This window comes from Kazachstania africana, chromosome 11, assembly GCF_000304475.1.
Source record: "Kazachstania africana CBS 2517 chromosome 11, complete genome".
NCBI classification, from domain to species: Eukaryota; Fungi; Ascomycota; class Saccharomycetes; order Saccharomycetales; family Saccharomycetaceae; genus Kazachstania; species Kazachstania africana.
This window is the reverse complement of record NC_018950.1, coordinates 422277-444543: the sequence shown is the minus strand read 5'-3', so window position 1 is coordinate 444543 and position 22267 is coordinate 422277. Positions and strand designations below refer to the sequence as shown.

The 22267-nt window shown below is 35.7% G+C and overlaps 8 protein-coding genes and 1 non-coding gene across 9 annotated transcripts; 4 read left to right on the top strand and 5 right to left on the bottom strand.

Annotated features, from left to right (window-relative positions):
* Window positions 1-1239: 1239 nt before the first annotated feature.
* On the bottom strand, window positions 1240-2712 carry ARP7 (Arp7p; the record flags this gene model as incomplete). The annotated part of the gene is made up of 1 exon (XM_003959655.1): window positions 1240-2712. The coding sequence occupies one exon, from the start codon at window positions 2710-2712 to the stop codon at window positions 1240-1242; it is 1473 nt and encodes a 490-aa protein (XP_003959704.1).
* A 787-nt stretch (window positions 2713-3499) lies between these two features.
* On the top strand, window positions 3500-5098 carry HTS1 (histidine--tRNA ligase; the record flags this gene model as incomplete). The annotated part of the gene is made up of 1 exon (XM_003959654.1): window positions 3500-5098. One exon carries the CDS (start codon window positions 3500-3502, stop codon window positions 5096-5098), a length of 1599 nt encoding a protein of 532 aa, XP_003959703.1.
* A 704-nt stretch (window positions 5099-5802) lies between these two features.
* KAFR0K02130 (uncharacterized protein) lies at window positions 5803-5910 on the top strand (the record flags this gene model as incomplete). The annotated part of the gene is made up of 1 exon (XM_003959653.1): window positions 5803-5910. One exon carries the CDS (start codon window positions 5803-5805, stop codon window positions 5908-5910), a length of 108 nt encoding a protein of 35 aa, XP_003959702.1.
* Window positions 5911-6162: 252 nt separating this feature from the next.
* NTO1 (Nto1p) lies at window positions 6163-8298 on the bottom strand (the record flags this gene model as incomplete). Its single annotated transcript, XM_003959652.1, has 1 exon — window positions 6163-8298. One exon carries the CDS (start codon window positions 8296-8298, stop codon window positions 6163-6165), a length of 2136 nt encoding a protein of 711 aa, XP_003959701.1.
* Window positions 8299-8582: 284 nt separating this feature from the next.
* Window positions 8583-11417, bottom strand: CSR2 (Csr2p; the record flags this gene model as incomplete). Its single annotated transcript, XM_003959651.1, has 1 exon — window positions 8583-11417. One exon carries the CDS (start codon window positions 11415-11417, stop codon window positions 8583-8585), a length of 2835 nt encoding a protein of 944 aa, XP_003959700.1.
* A 1210-nt stretch (window positions 11418-12627) lies between these two features.
* On the top strand, window positions 12628-15147 carry APL4 (AP-1 complex subunit gamma; the record flags this gene model as incomplete). The annotated part of the gene is made up of 1 exon (XM_003959650.1): window positions 12628-15147. The coding sequence occupies one exon, from the start codon at window positions 12628-12630 to the stop codon at window positions 15145-15147; it is 2520 nt and encodes an 839-aa protein (XP_003959699.1).
* Window positions 15148-15236: 89 nt separating this feature from the next.
* On the bottom strand, window positions 15237-15875 carry YOP1 (Yop1p; the record flags this gene model as incomplete). Its single annotated transcript, XM_003959649.1, has 2 exons — window positions 15237-15737; window positions 15825-15875. The coding sequence occupies 2 exons, from the start codon at window positions 15873-15875 to the stop codon at window positions 15237-15239; spliced, it is 552 nt and encodes a 183-aa protein (XP_003959698.1).
* Window positions 15876-16802: 927 nt separating this feature from the next.
* On the top strand, window positions 16803-16898 carry KAFR0Ktrna7F. Its single transcript has 2 exons — window positions 16803-16840; window positions 16862-16898. It is a non-coding gene; the product is annotated as a tRNA-Phe (tRNA).
* An 860-nt stretch (window positions 16899-17758) lies between these two features.
* Window positions 17759-21370, bottom strand: ATH1 (alpha,alpha-trehalase ATH1; the record flags this gene model as incomplete). The annotated part of the gene is made up of 1 exon (XM_003959648.1): window positions 17759-21370. The coding sequence occupies one exon, from the start codon at window positions 21368-21370 to the stop codon at window positions 17759-17761; it is 3612 nt and encodes a 1203-aa protein (XP_003959697.1).
* Between the last annotated feature and the right edge of the window lie 897 nt (window positions 21371-22267).

Here is a 22267-nt window from a genome sequence, read left to right as displayed (position 1 = left end):
AAAAGACAAGAGGAAAAGAAATGATAGATGGGGAGTGACAGAATATAGTTGATTTATATATCAAGAAAATTTTTCAATACATTATGAGAACACTACTATAACTACTACTAACTTGTTACTATCAATAATAATAATTATAGCGTTAGTCCGTATGGAGAAAGTATCACTACTACTAGCTAATATTGGGTACCACTTTCTTCTTCCTTATCTTTGTGTTTGTTTATTTACGCACGATGAGATAGAGAGAGATAATCCTCCTACTGACAGTGCGAAATTCAATTCAGTTAATCGATGATGCTTTTCTCTCCGTAAGGAAGAATGGTGAAATTACCGCAAGTTGCGCGTCAGAGAGTCGCGTAGAAGGAAGAATGATTCATAAAAAGAAAAGGGATGATGCTGCGACACAAAAGAAAACAGGGCTAGCGGAGGGGCGGATTTTTTTGACTCTGATTATTCCGTAGGGCACGCAGTTGTCGGGACTTAGGGGTTGGGGAGGGCGCGATATGGTGTAGTGTCAATTTTGCGAAGAGGCTGCGTTGGGGTGGCCGAAAATAGGCATAGGGTTATGTTTTCACTTGGGTTGGCCAATGGGGGTTATGGTGGTCTTGGGGATTGCTATCGCGGATCGCTGTTAGGGCTGCACCGCGGTGGTCCCTTCCGGGCAGAGGAATGGCCAAGCCATTTTAATTAAATTGGTTCGTCGCCCCACCAGGCTCGCTCTGGCCGGAGCTGATTGCACGTATCTCTGCGATTCCTTCTGGGAGGGCTTTTATTTTGTCCATTATTTGTTTCTTTTCCCAGGGAGCGGTGATGGAACAGCGCCCAGGTGGAGCAGAGGAAAGTGCCAATGGACAATGTAAATAAAAAAAAGGCTTATCTGTTCGCATCATTTATTTACTTTTCCCCGATACGGCTTCACGATAAAAGAAGTCACCGCTTATCTCCCAGCGATAATAAATAATAATAACAGAAAAAAGAAACAATCTAGATATCTATTTTTAGATATATAGCGGTGACTGGGCCTTACCCATCCATTCACGTGAATGCTCTGCTCGCTCTTTTGCTTACCCGCACGAATTCTCAGATTAAAAAATGTCGTAAGGAAGGAAGGAAGGAAGGAAGGAAGTAAGGTCACCTCCATCTCTCAATGTGGTAATCAATCTGATAAGTAAGTGTCAATTAGCTTTTCGCCTTACAATAAATTCTTCCGATTACATAATTTACAAACTATTTATTTACTCATTTCTGTTTCAATGAGTTTTTCTTCTGTAATTCATAATCTTCTTTTGAATACCATTTACCTAATTCCCATGATGGTAAATTAGCCATGGACGTTGCTGCAATCCATCCTTCGATTCTACGATCCATCATAATTTGGTTGGCAAACGTAGTCAGTTTATACTGTGGGAATCGTATAGATAATTCTTTTATGATTCTTTGTTCCATTCCAGAAATTAGTGACGTTGATCCTGTTATAATAACATTGGTTAAAAGAGTAGAATATATCTGCTCAGGCGTAGTTGAGCTTGCTGTAGTAGCAGCACTATTCTCATTACCACTAGAATTACTAGTACTACTACCATTCATTTGGGAACGTTTCAACCCTTGTAATGTCATTGCTGCTCCAGCACTACCTAATGTATTCACTCCACTAGAACTTATACTTGCCGCAGCTTTCTTTATAGATTTACCAATAATCTCACCTAATCCATCCTCTGAGGAAAAATTCTCGTTGGCTAACTGTGGATTAAATAAATATTCTGACATTGCAAAGCATTCACGTGTTTCCATAGTAACTGTCCTGTTTTTCGGCTTGAAAAGAAAATGTTTCTTGACAGTCAATGGATTATTAGTATTTATTGATGCTATCGTAGCAGGATTTAATGTGGTCATGATGTTACCGTTGGCAGATGTAATATTTTGATATTTTTGTAATTCTTCCTGTTGTTTGATATACAATTCAGCTTGTTCTTTATAATATCTTTCTAATTCCAGTAAATCCTTGTCACTAACTTGTAGCATTGTAGATTTAAATTCTTGAATCCATGTACTAGAATCTAACCAAACGTCAGTAGAAGTTTTCATGCCTGTATCAATATCACCTTCTTCATCAGTCTCAATTTTAGATTTTAATTTTTCATAAATTTGATAATCTAAGAAATCTCCCGCATATTTGCTCTTTAGTACACTATTCTTAGCTACAGTACCGTCTATAACTGGAGTAACATTACAACTGGAAGATCCTAGGTCCACGACTAAAGCAGAACTTTTACCCATTGATAACGCAATTGCTAAAGGTTCAATTATAACTTGTAAAACGGGCACATTGAACTTATTAAAAGCCAAGTCAAAATATCTCTCCATGACTCTCAATGCCACAGCATCTTTCATAATTGGTACAGTGATCACCAATGGAAATTCATCGGATTTACATTTCAATTCATTTTCAAAGATATACTTCCATTGTCTCTCTAAAGCTTCCCAATTGTATGGAACACCATTTTCATCAATTATTGTGTAAACTTCGCCTTTCTTCGCAGCGTCCCTCTCACTAGCAACTTCTAGCATATCTATCTTCCCAAAGATATATTCATCGTCACGCTTTATATAACTCGAAGGTAAAATACACTGTGGTAGCTCTGTATTACTGAACCCAGCAACTGTAGTATGTGAGCCATTCTTTATGACAACGCACTTTCTCTGAGAATTCATCTTCTAAATCGTGGTTTTGAACTATTAAACTTTTACCGTGTGTTTCCATTTTCGTATACTGTTTCTTTCAACCAGTGTATGTTTTTTTTTTTTACTAACCATGTTGCGCTTGGAACTTGAATCTCTCGCGAGACGTTACCCGGTTGTGATTTAAAACTGCCGCCAACAATTCAAAGTCTTAAAGGCAGGTGGAAGGGAAATACAACTCAAGAACTTGACAGTTGTTCATCCAGCACAGTGTTCATAGGGGTATGGTCTTAAAGAGTGCAACAGAGCAAACAACTGGGAGGACTGTCACGAAGAAACAACTGGGACGTGCATGGGAAGAAGATCAGTCATGGGACTTAGCCGCTCAGCAGGAAATACCCTTCAAAGGAACAAAAAGCATGCTCTTGTCCAGCGGTTACCACGGTTCAGTGACAAACCGGATCCTATGTGGCTGGACTACACCTTTCTAGCGAGAAGCAACTCATGGCTGCAATAGAAAAGCCAAGAAACAGGAGAGAGCTACCTGGCCAATACACATGAGAACTGCCTGGCCAACAAAGATTGGTCGTCTCTCCATTGCCATCAGGCTTCTACTAGTCCCAGTATGACCAATATTTGAGCATGTGCCTCGCGCTACTACTAGGTGGCATATGTGTTCACGTGACTTTAATATGACGTACAAAAAGATGACTTCTTTTCCAATACGCTAATTTTCTTTTTTCGTTTTTTGGCACTCTGGAAAAATTGAACCGTCGAAAAATTTCACTCATATATATATGGAATCTTTCCTGATTCCTCGATGCTCAATCGAGTCTTAGGCGTAATTACAAGAGCAAGCAAACGTTTCATACTCATGTCACAAGAAGTGCCTGTACCACAAGCCGTTAAGGCCCCAAAGAAATCCAAATTGCAAGTCTCCTTAAAGACTCCAAAAGGTACCAAAGATTGGGCTGATACCGATATGGTTATCAGAGAAGCCATTTTCTCCACTTTATCCGGTTTATTCAAACGTCACGGTGCCGTTACTATTGATACCCCGGTCTTCGAATTACGTGATATCTTAGCGGGTAAATATGGTGAAGATTCAAAATTGATCTACAACTTAGAAGATCAAGGTGGTGAACTTACTTCATTACGTTACGATTTAACTGTCCCATTCGCAAGATTCGTGGCAATGAACAATATTCAAAATATTAAGAGGTACCACATCGCAAAGGTTTACAGAAGAGATCAACCAGCTATGACTAAAGGTAGAATGAGAGAATTTTATCAATGTGATTTCGATATTGCAGGTACTTATGAAAGTATGGTCCCAGATGCTGAAGTCCTAGCAATTTTAGTCGAAGGTTTGACCAAATTAGGCATTCAAGACTTCAAAATCAAATTAAATCACAGAAAAATCTTAGATGGTATTTTTAAAATATCTGGTGTTAAAGATGAAGACGTTAGAAAAATTTCATCCGCAGTTGACAAATTGGATAAATCACCATGGGAAGCAGTTAAGAAGGAAATAACCGAGGAAAAAGGTCAAACCGAAGAAACTGCAGATAAGATTGGGGAATACGTTAAATTGAATGGTTCATTGAAAGAAGTTCATGAACTTTTATCTAAGGATGAAGCTATTACTTCTAATGAACTAGCAAAGGAAGGTTTAGATGAAATTGCTACTTTGATCAAATATGCTGAAGCTTTTGCCATTGAAGATTTCATTTCTTTCGATTTATCCTTAGCTAGAGGTTTAGATTATTATACTGGTTTAATCTATGAAGCTGTCACTGAAGCTTCTGCTCCACCAGAAAATGCGACCGATTTGAAGAAGAAATCTAAGAACAGCGAAGATGCTTCAGAATACGTTGGCGTCGGTTCCATTGCTGCCGGTGGTCGTTACGATAACTTAGTTAACATGTTTGCCCAGGCATCTGGTAAAAAATCCGCTCAAATTCCATGTATCGGTATCTCTTTTGGTGTCGAAAGAATTTTCTCTTTAATCAAACAAAGAATAAATGCATCTTCCAACATTAAGCCAACTAGCACACAAGTCTTCGTTATGGCCTTTGGTGGTGGTAAAGACTGGAATGGTTACTTACCAGAAAGAATGAAGGTTACCAAACAACTATGGGATGCTGGTATTGAAACCGAATACGTTTATAAGGCTAAGGCTAACCCAAGAAAGCAATTTGAAGCTGCAGAAAAGTGTGGTGCTTCAGTAGCCGTCATTTTAGGAAAAGAAGAGTACCTAGAAAACAAATTACGTGTCAAGAGATTGGGTCCAGAATTTGCTGATGATGATGGTGAACTTGTTGATGCTGCTGACTTTGTCAGTGTTGTAAAACAAAAATTATCTGAAGTTCATGAAGACGGAGTTAATGAAGTTACTCGTTTAATTAGAGGTTTGTAAAAAGAATTTTAATTGCATATTTTTTTATAAACTTTGTACATAATATGTAAATTCTCTGTACACTAATTTTTTAAGAATTATGAGTGGTATGAAGATTGATTCCAAGATATTACAACTAATATCTTACACAACTTAACCATAAAAAAATCCTAAAAGAATATAAAAATTAAGACTGTACTCTACTACTTGCTTCTCTGAACTAATCATCAAGGTTATAAACCTCAATGTTCCAAAGAGCAGTCATCTTCTCTTGGTTTTTTTCCTAAACTGTCATTAATTATTTGAGGTAAGGGCAATTGCATGTTTCAGATTTACTATATGATCACCTTATTGAAGGAAACGTCTAAGCAAAGTCTAATCTGGTTGCTTTTTTTTCACAATGGGGCTTGCCGTACTAGCATAGTTTATATTTCTGAAACTCTTGTAATTACCGTATTAGGAAAATTACACGGGCCGATGACAGTAAAGTAATGAAACCAAGGTAATACTGTCGTGGTAATCCGTGAGCCACGATAGATAATGAGGTTTATAGCTAAAGGGGCATGGACGGTTCATTAGAGCTATTCTTGTGCTAGAAGAAACATATAAAAGGCCACAATATTTGAAGTTATCTGAATTAGTTTTCTCAAGTCTTCTTCTATCCATTATATAAAACCATCAACAAAACAACAACAACAATAACAACAACAACAAATCAATTAACAATGCAACCAACTTCTACTTCTGCCACCCAAAAAGACAACTCTTCTGAAAAGAAGGACAACTACATGGTTTCCAGTGGTGTCTGGGATCCAGTTTGTGTTATCGCTTAATTTTAATATTATATTTTTGGGATATATACAATTTCGTATTTCTATGTAAATAATAAAGGACTTTTCTAATAAAAAATGATATTTTAAAAAAATAATTCTAATTGTTACAACACTTATATAAATAATACAACTACCTATTTGGTGAATAATTGTGTTACCTCGTTAGGCTTTTTAATAAAATGCAAGAGTATTTTGATATAATTATGATAATAAAGTTCGATAATTTTATTAGTGAAAAAAAAAATTAGAAAATTAAGTCTCCCATGGAGGAGGGACCACTTTTGGACGCCCTCTTTTTTTCGTCCTAATAAGAAAATGCAAATAGGCTGTCTCCCTTTCGTTCAAATCTTCAACGTCACTCAATTCATCCATTTCCATCAAATCAGGAACAACTTGTAAAGGTTCAAGTTGCTTTCCTTGTTCAATAGATTTGATGTCGTTTTCTAAAAGAGATTCAAGTTCGGAAAATATCTTCGGATCTGCTAATTTTTCGAATTCTTCCTTTAATTTTATTGCACTATGATGAAGAAGTCTAGTTGCTGTGGCGGAGTGTTCTATATTATCGAATAACGTTTCCAGGGAACTTCTCAATGAATTCAAGTTCTCATAGTCGGCACTTCTACATTTCAATAAAATCTTTAAGTTTTCATCTCCATCTTTCAATGCATTCTCCACAGATTTGAATGAATTCGTTTCGATTAACTTGTCTAAAAGCAAATTTTTCATCAGATATTTTTGATGGTTATTCGTTGCTTCTTTCAAAGTAGATTCTGCTTCCACTAATTTAATGCTAGTTTGAGTCCTCTTAGTCACTAATGCTGCAATACTCTTTAACTTAGAAAGATCATTCGCTAAAGTCTCAATAAACGAAAGTCTGCCTTGTATATGATGGTCATCAAGTAAATTATAGGCATAAATTTGATCAAATGAAACATCGATAAGGGGAGTACCCTGTCTTGCCTCTCTTTTCATCGACCAGTACCTACAAAAATCAAAACTCATGGGTTCTCTGACTTTTGCTGATACATGAAATACCTTGAAAACATGTTGCAAAACTTCGGAGAACGCATGGGGCGCTATTACGGTATCAAAGTTTTCCTTATTCTTTGTAACTTCGGAGTTAGCTTTGACAATCTCTTCTCTAACGTAAGGGATCCTACTCGTGGCATTGGGCCAGCCTCTTGGAGAATGCCTATCACAGAAGCTTTCAAGTTTACCGGAATCTAGGGCCATTTCAGCGATTGCACCAGTTTTGATGGGGGTCATGAAAAATCCAGCCTTTCTGGCACATGTAACATGATATGCAACAAAACAGTTTTTATTACAACACTGTATACATGCACCCCCTTTCATCTTGCAAACTATACAATTTAACCTCCATCTTGAGTTGGGTATCCTTTCTAGACCTTCTACCGGTTCTAGATAATGCCAATTACCAAAGCAAAGTTCTGAGATCCAAATGGCACACCATACATGAACCCAGGCTCCGCAATATGTCTGCTTTAAAGGACCGCTGACATCTGTACATACGGAACAGTGTGAACTAGAGGCTCTAGATTTTCCTTGGAGACATGATCTACAAAGCCAGGGACCTGGTGGTATGAATATAATACCGTAACAATCTTGATGTACAGCGATATTACATCTATCACAAAATACTATATTATTGTTTGGAGTTTCTTCTTGATTACAAATAGAACAAAGTTGATCATGTGGTGCAGGAGGAGGATCTGGAATGGGTAATTCTGATTGGAAATTGAACCACAGTATTTCTAGAATGGTTATTATTGTTTCAAAGTGTAATTCAGTTAACTTAGCACTTGAATATAGCAGATTTAAATGTGTCCGATAGAGCTCGTCTTGTTCATCCATGTCATACAGTATCTGAAAGTTTTTGAATAGAGGCGATATCTTATTTAAAGCTTTAATGACGTTAGGATCTAATAGAACGTTATGTTCTTCACGAAATCTGGTTAAATAAGGTACATAATTATCCTTTTGCACTTTAGTACGTTTTTTGAAACGATTAATACCTAATTTACTTCTCTTCCTATATCTTTCTAGAGGTGTTAACATATTATATGGCGCGCATAGTTCAGAAATTGGAATTTTGCATTGTCTTGAGCTGGAATGTGAGGGCTCAATAATCAATGGTTCTCGAGACGTCTTGCCATTGAAAATCAGCTCCTTGAATTGAGCTTCCGGCCGTAGACCCACTTTATGAGATTCGTCCTGATAACTTATCTCGTTTTCCTCCTGCCTATGATTCTTCGAACTGTTTATAACAACGGGTAAAGATGCATCTTTTTCCAAAGTTGGATAAAAGTCCTGGAAATGCTTTTCTTCTCTCAATTTTGGACCATCATCATTTGATGTCCTCACCATCATGAGCACAATCGACTACCAGAGAATTCGGCCTTGTCCTTTTGATAATCTTCAGATTTGAACAACTGCCCATAATACGTGCTTTGTTTGTTTTTTCTAAGTTAAATCTTCCTTACCATATCGATCCTCTTCGCAACGCCGAACAGAAAACGGCAAAACGACACACACGTAAACAAATGACAAGATCAACTAATATATGTAAAATACTCTTAAACGTATTATAAAGTGATAAATGAACACGCTATATATAAGAGTCTATTTTCTATAAATTGTGCAGGAAATGATTACTATAATTTGGAGGTTGCTTCATCGTATGAAGGAGGGAATGCTTCATGTAATGTATAGCCTTGCTTGAAGAAATCCTCCATTGCTTCATCATTGTCCTCTTCGGCAGTTAAAAGCCTGTCGAGGTTGTTAAATGGATTTGTTTTACTCCATAAGGTGTTTGTACTTATTGTGGTGCCCAAGCTGAGTCTCCTCATGTCATTTAGCGTTTCTGTACTGCTGGATATTATGCTTGGTGACGATTCAGGGGATGCAGGTACCGACATTGCTTCTTCAAAGGTAGGTGGTGAATTGTATAGTTCATTTTGGGACATGGAGCAGACATTCCTACTACTATTTCGTTCATATGATGGTAAATCCATATTTCCCTGGTTACAGAGATCGGAAATGAGGAATATTGGCGTGTCAATGACAACTTCAAAATGTCTCATGCGAGCGCGATCGAGATCGTCAGGTTTACTTATTCTGAACATTATTTCCAGCTTATGTTTGCATCTTATATTTCCTGAATGCTTGCTATCCAAATATAATCCACGTTTAGGTTCGTTTAATCTGGTTGTGAAATTTATTCGTTCTGTTGAATTGTCACATTTGAAAATGGTAGCGTTATTATAGTCGTCGGGCATGGATTCACTGATTGAAGGTGTATTCGAAGCTTTACTGCTGTTCAAAAGCTGGGCTATGCTCTTGCTACGATTACTTCTGTTTGCCGAAGAGGTTGAAGGTGACAATGTTGGTAATGAAAATCTACGATCTAGATTATTTGCTTCTGGGGTGGTTTTAACCAAAAAATGGTCGATTCCATATGGTGGTAGTATTTTACCTGATTTTCTACGCACATCATTGTACTTTGGAAATTTAATTTTTGATTCCACTGAGATAGGTTCTGTAATATCATATTTTTTGGAAGTATCATCATTATCATTAATTGAACTGTATGATAGCAGATTTTCATTGTTTGAGTTTTTTACTATTTCTTCTCTTATAGCCTGGGAACCTCTAACTTTTGTTCTAATTTCTAATAATGGTAAATTCCTTTCTTTTCTTCTCCTTAGTAACATTTCACCATAATATGGACTGTACATGTCATATTTGACTACATCGATTTGATCAAAACTATTTTGGTAATTTTTGCTTGAAAATGTAATCTTCTCCACCACACTAACTTTTATCCTTTTGATCTGCAAATCCTTGATTAATGGTGTCAATTTTATACTAATTGGCACTTCGGAATTCAATGGAACATATTTCTGTGGAAATGAAACCTCATATATTAGGGAACTACTCCATAGTCTTTTTATAAAGATTGGTTTATTTGCTGTAGACATTGAAATAAGCGGAGGAGTTCTTACTACATTTAGTGGATATTCCAAAAATATTTCGTGAGAATTCAATCCATTAACTATTGACGATGGATTAGGTTTTGCTGTGTTTTTGAAATGTTTAGAAAATTTTTTCAACATTGAACTAGTACTACTACTACTCACAGTGTTGTCCTTACTCGATAATACTTCTGTTTCAATGTCGTTAGAGAAATCAAGAAGAGTATCATTGCCAGTTATGATATTGCTTGAAATAGAACTTGATGAAGAATTTGACGCAGTTGAGAAACTTGACGCACTATTGGTCAGGTAACAAGCAAATCTCAATAAATATGCTATACGAGCTGAGGGATAGTATAAACTTTCTGGAATTCGATTATGGAATGCTATTGGTATTGCGAAGACGTAGTCCCCTGCTTTCAAAGTTTCTATATCGTCTTTGTTGATGCGGTTAAACATATCACTTCTGATACATTGGGCGGTTAGATAACTGTTTAATCTATTTGGTTTACTTCTAAATAATCTCATCTTTCTTGAAGAATGATTGTTTTGTATTATATCATTCTCATCTTGTGAGTGACATGGTATAAATAGGTCAAAATTTCTAGAATTCAAAGACCAGTTTAATTGATTTGTCTTGTAATACTCTTCATTAATTGATTTTGTTGGAGGAAGTCCATTTCTCCAATGGACTCTTACATTGGAAGACAATTCTAATTGAATTGTTGAGAGTTGCGTTTCCCTCTGCAAAGATAAAATAATTGCAATATTATAAGCTGACATGGAACTATCTAAAACGACTGGTGTACTGGACGGAAATCTATTTTGCTGAGAGGCAGATAAAGATTGTAAGTTAGTCAGTGACAAATCATTACTCTCGTTGTCGTTGCTATTAAAAATTGGTGTATTATCAGAAATATCATCGGATTCATTGTCAGTATAGTCTTCACCATCACTATGGAAACTGTTATTGTCTTCCTGGTCAAATTGTAATTCATTACCTTCAGAACCGTCATTGTGGCCATTTCTCGCAAGGTCTTCCACTTCAGTATTTGATATTGTTGGCAAAAATACGGCTTCTCCAGCGCTTGCTATTGAAATTTTAAGGTCCTTATTGTAAAATAAGAATTTCTGTGGGGTAAAGCCCTTATTTGATAGATATGAGACTAAATATTCATCTTTGAAAAAATTTGGTTTTGAATCAAAAGTTCTTGAATCTGATCGTAGCAATTTTGGTCTTGGCGTGTTTAAATTTTGTTGCTGTTGCGATCTCACTGAAGGGGTACTGTGTCGTCTTGTATTTGGAGGAATTTGACAGTGAGTATAAGTTGAATTGGTGATTGTGTCATTATTTGAATGTAAAATATTTGTCAGAATGTTTTTGAAAGCAGATTGTTTCCTTGTTCTTGGTATTGAACTGTGAACGTTTACATCATGAGAAAAGGACTTATTGGTGGGTATTACAGCCCCTGCAGTAGTATGATTATTATCAGAGTGATTATCCAGTGAAGACATATCCGGTCAGGATTCTAGATTACCAATGAATTAAAGATTTAGATAGCGATGGGGTGAAGAGACACTTTAGAATGAATTAGTTGATACAGATATTTAATTAAGTATATATATTAAGAAAGGAAAATATTATTTATGTGAGATAGGAGAAGGAAGATGTAGATTTAGAGGTTTCAGATGAAGGAAACTTTTAATACAAGATGTATGAAACGATCTAATAGGTAATAAATTTGTGAAAGTGGCAGTGATTAGTGGCATTCTAGACATCGTTTTTCATGTGATTGATGATTCCGGGAGAAGACCCTTAGCTGGAATCTTCTATATTGCGATGGGAAGATGCAAAACGATCCTTTTTCGAGGAGCAGGCGAGATCTCCAGGAGACAGAGTTTTGCCAAGCCAGGATTAAGTAAGACATTATTACGTGGGGGTGATGGATGTAGGCACGCGAGTTCTAAAGGACGAATGAATGGAGGGAAATGGCATTCACCACCCGCGATGGGATTGCGATGGGGAGAGTCTCCCTCCCAGACGAAGAATTCAGAGCAAATGAAGTTGATGGAAGGTTGGTGGGAAGGAAGTTTCCCTGCCATGGAGATAGGCAATAGCCTCCCTCTCCATCTTACCTTTGGTGGGGATGGTGATTTTCTCTATTTTGAGTCGTGAAGGGATTTGTCATTGGGAGGGCAACCCACCGATGAAGATCTTGCGATACGCCCAGAGGTCCCATTGGTGAAAGCGTTCCCCAGACGCCGTTTCCTTTTTTGTTTTATATCCGACGGAGTTTTCAGGGAGAGCCTGGATGCCCAGCGCTTTCAAAATTCGTGGAGTGTGTGGATTTTTTTGTGGAATTTGTGTGGCATTTGTGTGGAATTCTTATCACGTGCAAACCCACAGATTTTATTGAGTTTTGATTTTTTTTTTTTTTATCCACCACTGATACAAAAGAAAACTCGTGCCAATACATCAGAAATTGCAATATCACCAGCCAGTTAGTTCCTATCTACATGACATTTTCAGCAGCGTCTCATTTAATTCATTGGCTCTCTGTCTAGTGCGGTTACCCGGACCTCGTTTTCTGATATGGACCGAGCCTAGTTTTCAGTACTACATGGAAAAAAATAATTGGCAGTTGATTTGTATGCGCATATTTCCATCATACTTGAACTTGTAATTGACCTTAGTTATAATCATCGCCACCTTCTCACTCCAACAATGGTCGCATCCTCATTGAGATCGTTCATCAAAGACGTTCGTTCCGCCAAAACTTTGGCGGATGAAAGAGCCATCATAACAAAACAATCTGCTAAGATTAGAACAAAATTAAGAGACGATCATCTATCTCATTCGAAGAAAAGAATTAATATCTCAAAATTGTTATATTTATACATCCTGGGTGAAAAAACTCATTTTGGCCAAGTAGAATGTATCAATTTGATCGCTTCAGATGATTTCAGCGATAAACGTTTAGGTTATCTTTCAACTATGTTACTTTTAGATGAATCTCAAAGTCTCTTAACCCTTCTAACTAACATGTTAAACAATGATTTGCATCATCCAAATAAATATATCGTTTCTTTAGCATTAACCACTTTGGGTTCCCTGAGTTCCAATGAATTGGCAAGAGATTTATATCCTGATGTTGAAAACATCTTAAAAAATTCAAATGATTCTTTCCTAATCAAGAAAGCTTTACAATGCATTGCAAAATTGATAATGAAAGATCATACAATTTTAGAAATCTTCCCCGTACAAATCTTAAATGAAAAATTATTATCAAATGATTTCATCCTAACGCATGCAGTCTATTTAGGGATCTGTAAAGTGTTGCAATCCATGTTAATCAATTTTGAAATATTCTCAAAGGAAAATGACACAACCATCATATTAAATTCTTTGTCCAAAATAATACCTCATTTATTTCAACGTCTATCAACCCTAAATTCTAAAAATTTAGAACCATCTTATGACGTTCAAGGTATTCAGGATCCTTTTCTCCAAGTAGAATTGATTACTACCATAAAATGGATTTTTAAGATTGGTAACGAATTAAATTTGAGTCAAATTACACAATTTAATGATAAATTTACCGATCTATTGACTCAGATCGCTACAAATACGGACTCCAAAAAAAATGCAGGTCATGCAATCTTGTATGAAATTGCGAAGACAACTTTCGAATTAAAATTAGATCAACCATTACGTGTCTTAGGTATAAATATCCTGGCAAATTTCTTAAAAGTCAGTGCAGATACTAAAAGATCAAATTCAAACAACAATATCAAATATGTGGCTTTGAACACTTTAATCAAAGCGGTCCCAGAAGAATTAGACGTCGTTCAGAGACATAGAAAATTTATTCTGCATTGTTTATACGATCATGATATCTCAATTAAATTTAGGGCTTTGGAATTGACTTTTGCTATCGTCAACGAAAATAATCTCTTAGAATTATCGACTGAATTGATAAATTTCCTAAGGAAAATATCTAAAAGTAATTACATTTACAATTCCAATTATATTGACATTGACGATTTTAAAACTTTGATTGTCTTTACCATTGATAATTTAATTAGCAAATTTGAAATTTTTGACAATAACAATAAAAATCTAGAAGTTGCAAAATTCAAATTCGATAGCTTAGTTGAAATCTTAAAATTGGTTGGAAATTTTATCAATTTAGATAAGATTAATGAATTTTTAATAACAATAAACAACTTCCAAAATATGGAGTACAAGATTGAATCACTTTCAAAATTACTTCTCCTATCTTTCACCGAAAATGAGAACGATAATTTGAATCTCTCTGATAATGTAGGTTTACAACTGGTAAATATATGGTGTATCGGTGAATATGCTAACCTAATCATTTCCAGCAAGAAAACAAACAATAAAGTCGTTAATGAAAAATCGCTTACTGATTATCTCATTAAATTGAACGATTATCACTCATTGAGTAATAATAATAGAATAATTCAATATATCTTAACTTCTTCATTAAAAATGTCAACAAAAATAAGTGATTCCCAATGTATTGAAAAATTAAGGCAACTGATATTAGGTCATGATAAGAATCCAAACTTGATTATTCAAGCAAAGAGTGTTCAATGCGGATTATTATTCGACCAGCCGGCAAATGTTAAGAATTTAATATTACAAGCTATGCCAAAGTTTGAGAGAAAAGTAGTGACACCTTCTATAAAGGATACTTTTCAATCTGAAACGACTACAAAGCCTTCCAATAGAAATAACGATTTGTTATTAGATTTACTCAGTGATATTGACGATTCTAAACCTGCTGCTACCACCACCAAAACTGGGAATATTAGTGATTCATTATTTCTTGATCTACACGCTGAGACAAAGGAAAAAACAACTGTCGATGAGTCGCTGATTGTTCCTCAAGAAGCAGTAACAGTCCACGATACAAGCAATATTGCAGTATACACTAATGCTGTTAAAGTTAGTGAAGGAGCAGCCGAAATCGACATGTACTTCAAAGCAAAATCAAATTCTTTGACGAATTTACAAACACAATGCGCTGTTACCAAAACCCAGAAACTGACCCTGACTCAGTTACGTCCAGGTAATGACATAAAGTCAAACGAAGTTTCCATGCAAACTTTAAAGATTAGTGGTTCTGGTAAATTGAAATTAAGAGTTAAAGTAACATTTACGATCAATAATGAAATGATTAACGAACAATTTGATTATAAATTCAGTCAAAGCATTTGAAGGAAAGTTTAGGAACTACAGAAAGAAGAAATTGATAAAAGTTTATATAAATTAAGTACAAAAGACAAAAATAAGTATATAAAAATTTATTAGTTTTTATGAATGTGTCTAGAAGCGCCGGTAGCCATTGCTTCTTCGGCATTGTCGACAGCACTTCTGATATCGTTGGTTTGCATGAAGTGGCCAATTGAGCGATCATAAACTGGTTCGATGAATTTGTTCCATAACAAAACAGCACCGCCTGTGGATGGAGTACCGATATACACTAAGAAAACTATCTTAATAAAATAATAAAATGGAATCAGGTATAAGATTGCACTTGACCAGAATTCGATAACATTCAGGAATGAGAATATGATCCAGTAAGCTAGTAATTTAGTATCGTCATCTTTTGTCTTCGTCTTAATAGCATTGATAGAATGGACAGTTGGTAGTACAAACCCTACAAAATTGGATAAAATCTGTCCAATTCCTCCGACATTCAAAAATGTCAATAAGAGATAAACAAAAGTAAATCCAGAGACTAGATAAGATTTTGGAACATTTGTTCTTGATTCTAGTGCGTTTAGAAAGTTATTTTTTTGTAATTGCTTATGGCATCATCATCATCATTATCATGAAGTAATTGTTAGTATTACGCTTAAAATCTCCCGTTATAAAGCTAGCTAGGCACTTACTCTATCAAATTGCTTGAATTGCCATTGAACACTGGATGTGAAGTCAGACATTGCAGAAATCTTCTTGATACTTTTCAACTGCAAATGTAGGCTTATTCGATGTGATCCATATCCCCTTTTCGACGTCTTGTCAACTCGCTTTTATATTGAAATGTTTAGCGTAGTGTAAATCGTCCATTATGACAGCAAAGAAACGCGTTTGAATAATCAATAGGCATACCCTCCAATTACTGGCATATTCAATGCTGGTAGTGGCATACTCTTGTGATGATTTGGAATATTTGAGGTTGAGAAAGAGAGGCCTAATCTGTCGAGATTACGAACAGTATCCAAATACTTCTGTTACCGTAGCGGGCCCTGTAATGACATGTATTCTTATACAGGACAACTGAATAAGTTATTAAGAAGCAAAATTAACTAGCCAGTATAACTTCAAGGGTACGTTCCACGGTACGTGCCACATTGTCTATGGATATAATGATTATAAGAGGATTTTTTTCTAAATAATGTCAAGAAAATAACATTTGCAAGGCAAAAGCGTGAAGTTTGTAAAATCATATACTTTACTCTAACACTTATGGCAGTTACTAAGTAATGGACTTGGGTCCAATAGTACCCTAAGATGTTAGAAGTGGAATGACGTCAATCAACATCTTTGAGTTCTGTATGGCAGTTGTGAGGATGAAAGCAATTTACTTTAGAAATATTTGTATATTTACTAGTAGCAACTGGTATGACAACTACTTCAGATAGCTATTAAAAAAAATTCATAATTTTTATCATGATAAGAGTGATGTGATGATCCAGTAGCTTCGAACTCCACTTAACTCGCAGTGTCTTCAATTCTATTAGCACAATATAGCCCCTATTCTTTGTGGGCATATTTTAATTTCTGAGGGTAAAGTTGAGGAAAGGGTGTAGTTAAGGTGATACGGTTCATAATATTTTTCTTGAATTTAACCCAAACACCAAAAAGTAGCGGATTTAGCTCAGTTGGGAGAGCGCCAGACTGAAGATTGTTAACTTCGGTCAACTGTTATCTGGAGGTCCTGTGTTCGATCCACAGAATTCGCATTTATTTTTTTGGAAATTTTTACAAATTTCATTAAAATGTTATTTTAACGACCCCCCCACATATTTTCTGGGTACTTTATGGGTATAACTTTATGGAAAGTTTGTCAATAATCCTATAGATGGCGCCAGATGATTTTTCAGAAAAAGTTCGATCAAATAATTGAGTATTGATAAAACGATGTCCCGGAAAAGTCCGAAGCTACTTTTAATTGGATCTACGTAATTAATGTAACTAGTATTCTATTAGAATTGCCAAGCAGTGCTTTTTCGACCTCGGTACTCAAGTTAGTCGATATTTAGTCTTTTATTTTGTAAATAATCTGGTATTTTAAATTTAGCTTTGATCAGGCAAGTATTCGAAACACTATGACACCAATGAAAAATAAAAATAAACTAAATAGTCGAAATATTCTCAGAGAAATAGGAGAGAACAATATTGCACCTACACGTTGACCAGCCTTTTCCATTGTTAAATAAACTTGAAATTTATTGACATCCGGACTACTGTGATGTTAATATTCATGGTGCCTATTCACTTTTGAAAATGCGACCCACATTCTTATCTAAAAAAAAACATTATCTACTTCAATTACTAAACTCATAGATGCTTCGGGTGTTGCAAATTACTGCATCACGATTATTCTAACAATATATAAATTACTGTTATTAAAATTAATTAAAATCTGGGCCATTATAATCAACCATTAAGTTGACGCTCCAGAACAACGTATCTTAATCAAAAAAACATCAAATGGGAATAATTGAGTTTTGACATACATAAATATAGAAGTATATGCAAAATGCACTTGAAAAAAATCATTTGAACTTTAAATACAATTCAGAGAAAGAAGATTAAAAAATTAAGATGTCAGTACAATTTCCTTAACTGTTGCACCTCTTTCATCATCATCATCATCAAAAGTACCCTCCACAGAAACGACAATGTACCTTGCTTTCTTCCATCCGTTGATGTCACTTATATCGTGGAAACAATTAACAGATTTATTAAAGTCAACGTTGTCATAGTCAACTTTAAATTCAGTCCTATTACTGGGCAGAAGTTCAATTAACGTTCCTTCCATTACTTCGTGGTAATAAGGCTCTGTGGGCTTAACCTCCATATCATCAATAATAGTTACAAAATTTTCGTGTAACGAAGATACGTCCGGAAGTTGTTTCATAATTGAACCAAAATCATCATTCTTCCAATTTAAAATAGTCAAAACGTCGTTCGAACAGGCTGCAGTAGATGGACTGTCATTTTCTAATAAACTTGTCAAAAAATCCTTGATTTCCTTTTTCGTATCCAAAACATTTGGATCCTCTAAGATTTCTGTCACTTTGGAAAAAATTAGCTCGATACGCTCTGTATGAGGTAAAATCGATATTGAAATATTCTTTGCAGGCCGTTGGCCCCATAAAATCATTCCTCCATTGATTTCTTGTTCATTTTGGTCACCTAAATCTATCAATAATTTACCTTTGAAATCTTTGTTAATTGGCTGCCAATGTGTGAAATTATTACCATCTAAGGCTGAATACGGAACGTCACCTGGTACACCTGCAGTTAGATTAGTGATTTGCTTGCTTTCAATTAAATTTCCTTCGACATTTAGATTAGGTGTATATAATTGCAAAATGAACTCTTCTTGTGGGTGCAGAGTATAGTAGGTTGCATGTTTTGAGAGTCCAGCGTCTTCATCAAAAGCACGACGATTCAAAGCATTCTCAGTACGGTCAAAAACCTTTATATCTCTGTCGCGAATTAGTTGCCTATCTGGAACTTTGATCCTGATGGACTCATTACCTGATTTATGAACAATGGTACCATTACAATCATTAATTATAATATCTAATGTTTGTCCCATGTATTTAAAATTTCTAATGGCAATACCTCCTGGTAGAAGAGGTAGTTTGGACGGATTGAATTTCAAAACTCTTATCAGATTCTTAGTATCTTCTTCAACTTCATATGAATATCTGATACCGGTCAAACCAAACAAAATACTTTGCAAAAAACCTCCATTAGCTGTTAAAAAAGGAAAAGCTGGCTGAGTTAAACCGTTAGTTAGAAAGTTATCATCTGATTGTTCACTGAATTGGGCAAATGGTGCTCTTAAGTATGGTAGCACTGATTTATATAAGTAGCTCTGTGACGAAGACCCATGATTTAATAAAGCAGCAGCAGCAGCCGTAAACACTGGATAAGTCATTGCAGGACCTGAAGCTGATTGCCTTTCAGAATAATAGTATAAGTCCTTTATAGCATTATTCAAGATCGATTCATCATTAATATAACCCAATGGGTAAACCATTAGCGTAACGTCAGCTTGTTTAATTTCTACAGTACTATTCATTCCTGAATACTCAAGGGTAATATTTGAGGAAGACCTTGGAATTAATATATTTTTGGATATCTCCATCCATTTTGGATCAACATACTCATTGAGGTGATTTCCGATATCAGTAGCCCATTTCAATAGTGTCTTGATACCAGCGTTGGTGAAAGCACCATTGTTAACATGATTTGCATACTCATCAGGGTCTGTTAAGTTGTAGGTTTCATACACCCCCAAAGTGCTATTATACTTGGCATAGACACTAAAAAAAATTGCAGCATCCCTTACAATAGGCCATGTTGTATATCTGAGATAAGTGTCATCAATCCCATCACCACCATTTAGATAGATTGAGAATGTTGCCAATGCAATATCAACATTGATATGATATTCGTAGTCAATGCACGGACCAGTTGACGTACAGTTAGCATATCTACCTGAAGTCCACGGATAAACGGCGCCAGGAAAACCATACTGTTCAGCGTTCAATTTGGCCTGAGCGTGCGTTGAATTTCTATAATTATTCATATTCAAAGCTATCTGAGGGAAAAACGGTAAAATTGCAGGCTCAATCCATAGATCAGCGTCCCAGAAGACCATACCTCCATATGAATCTGAAGATAAACCACTGACAGCTATTGGCAAGCCTCTATCACTGGAAACGTTATAGGCTCTTGTATTGGCAAGTAATTGGTACAAAGACGATCTTGCTGTCATTTCCAACAGTGCATCAGAAGGGATTTCAATGAACGCATCATTATATAGGGCATACCAAGCTCGCTTATGTGAAGATTTCAATAATTCGTAATTGCCTTTACTATTTGTGGCAGTTTTAGTCGCTAAATCAATATTTGTAATATTTTCGGAGTTAGTATTGTATTCAGTAGATATGATGCCAACATATTTGTGAATGACCAGTTTTGGGTTATCTCTTGATAAATGATTCTGGCTTACTTGGGAAACGTAACCTTCTTCTTTTGAAGTAAAATTAAATTTAAAATTATTATTAGTAAAATTAGAATGTAAAGAGCAAGTTGAAAATAGAGCTGCATTAGAATAAGGGACATTATCTGGTTCAATAATCATGTAAATACCATTACCATTGTCGGTATTTTCATTGTAACCCAAATCCTTCAAGTAGGTTCTTTGTGAAGTTGTAAAATTCAAAATATCGTAGACGTTTATATCGACTTGTCCAAATCCCTCAGGAAGATTGTCTACGTTTAAGGAAAGTTCCAAAGTTACCATTCCTAAAGGATGAATATTTCTGTGCGCCCAAATTTCGCTCTTAACATGTATCATATTATTTAACCAATCCATTTCTGTAGTGACGATACCATCTTTCATCGATAAATTTTGACTGTAATTTGTTATATCATCTAGTTCAATCTCGAGTGGATTAAACCATATCGTATCATTATAAAGACTAAATTGTAAATCAGTCCATTGAGGTATTGAAGAAAGAACTGTACTATAACCGATGTTATCGATTTCAGGAAAATTCGTTGAGTTTAATTTTTCCTGCAAAGAATAGAAATCAGAGACAAAAGCACCTGCATACCGTTGATTTCTTAATGGCCAGCCATTATTTAAAGCACCGGGGGCATCTGAGAAGAAATTAAGTTCATCGTAGGCAAATCCGAACCCTGTATTTGGTATTCTCGAACCAATGTAACCGTTTGCAACATAAGGTTGCCTTGAATAAACGTTCTTGGTCAATTTTATTGTTCCTAGTATCATATTTTCGTCGTCATAGTAACTGGTATCAAAATCCGTTAATAGTTCATAAAGCTTCTTAGAGGCTCTTCTTGTTTCAGAATTGTAGTCCAAGTCATGTCCATTGGTGAATGGAATAATGGTTGCTTCGGGAGCCACATCACTGGTTGAACTAAAGTTTGTAGTAGATGAAGATTTACTTGGGAAAAAGGAGGACGCCTTGACTAGTTGAAAAGTTGTACAAATAACAACAATTAGAGCTGTGAATAGCATAATAAATATGGTGAAGGCTAGTGTAACAAAGAGATACTTCTTTCTCTTTTCTCTTCCATCAAGTTCTTCAGCAGTTGGAGTTCCCGTATTCTTTAATATCGTATAGCTGGATTTAAAATAAATCCAGTCCTTTAAATTAATCATTATGCAAGTGGATATAATTTAGCCAAATGAAATAAAAGATAATTTGAAATGCCACTCTATATTGTTTTCAATAATGTCTTGTGCTCCCACTTTCTGTCAGTGTCGTTTCCTCTTCAGCCAATAGGCGATAAAAGTGTAATATAAGGAAAGATGACGTTTTTTTGTAGGGAAAAGTCCTTTAAATTTTGTGACAGTAAAACGTGTCGATGATGGCAGCCGAGTTGATCGATGTGCCCTGGTGGATGATGATGACTAGCCTTGGTAGTCGGAGCAATGAAGCGTTTCACGAAATAAAGTGGTCAATATAGTGGGTTTCTGATGTGAAAAAGCCCTTAATCCGTATATGAGTCCACTTGAACGTCTGTCAGTAGTGGAGGTCAAACAGAAGAAGTAAAAATGAAGAAGTATAACAGAGACTGTTAGGTATCTGTCTTGTATAAATGAATGTACAGGTAAAGAAATGGAAAGAGTATCAGGGAAGGGATTTAAAAGAACAAATTATCTCCGCGTATGAGTTAACTTGGCAATGGTAGAGTTCCTAAACGTCCCGTTGTGTTATGAATCACTAAGCTAGGATTCTTCTTGAATTGTGATGTGAAACACTAGATTATAACTTAACTGTAAGTGGAGAGCGTTTCTCGAATATGCTGATATGCTTCCCACGTCATTTTTTTCCCAATCCCATCTCAATGGGAATTGCGTATTCGCATAGTTTAGAACTCCGAAATCATGAGAAACTTTAATATAGAGAAACTTGACTGTATATAATACGGCGAAACTGTCAGGTCAAATACTAGAAATATATTGAACGTGCGGTGCATTTTGGCTACAAGCGATATTTACAGATTGTGATGCTGTTTCTCCTGCTCTTTTTCGTTTTAACCGCATCTTTTTTAC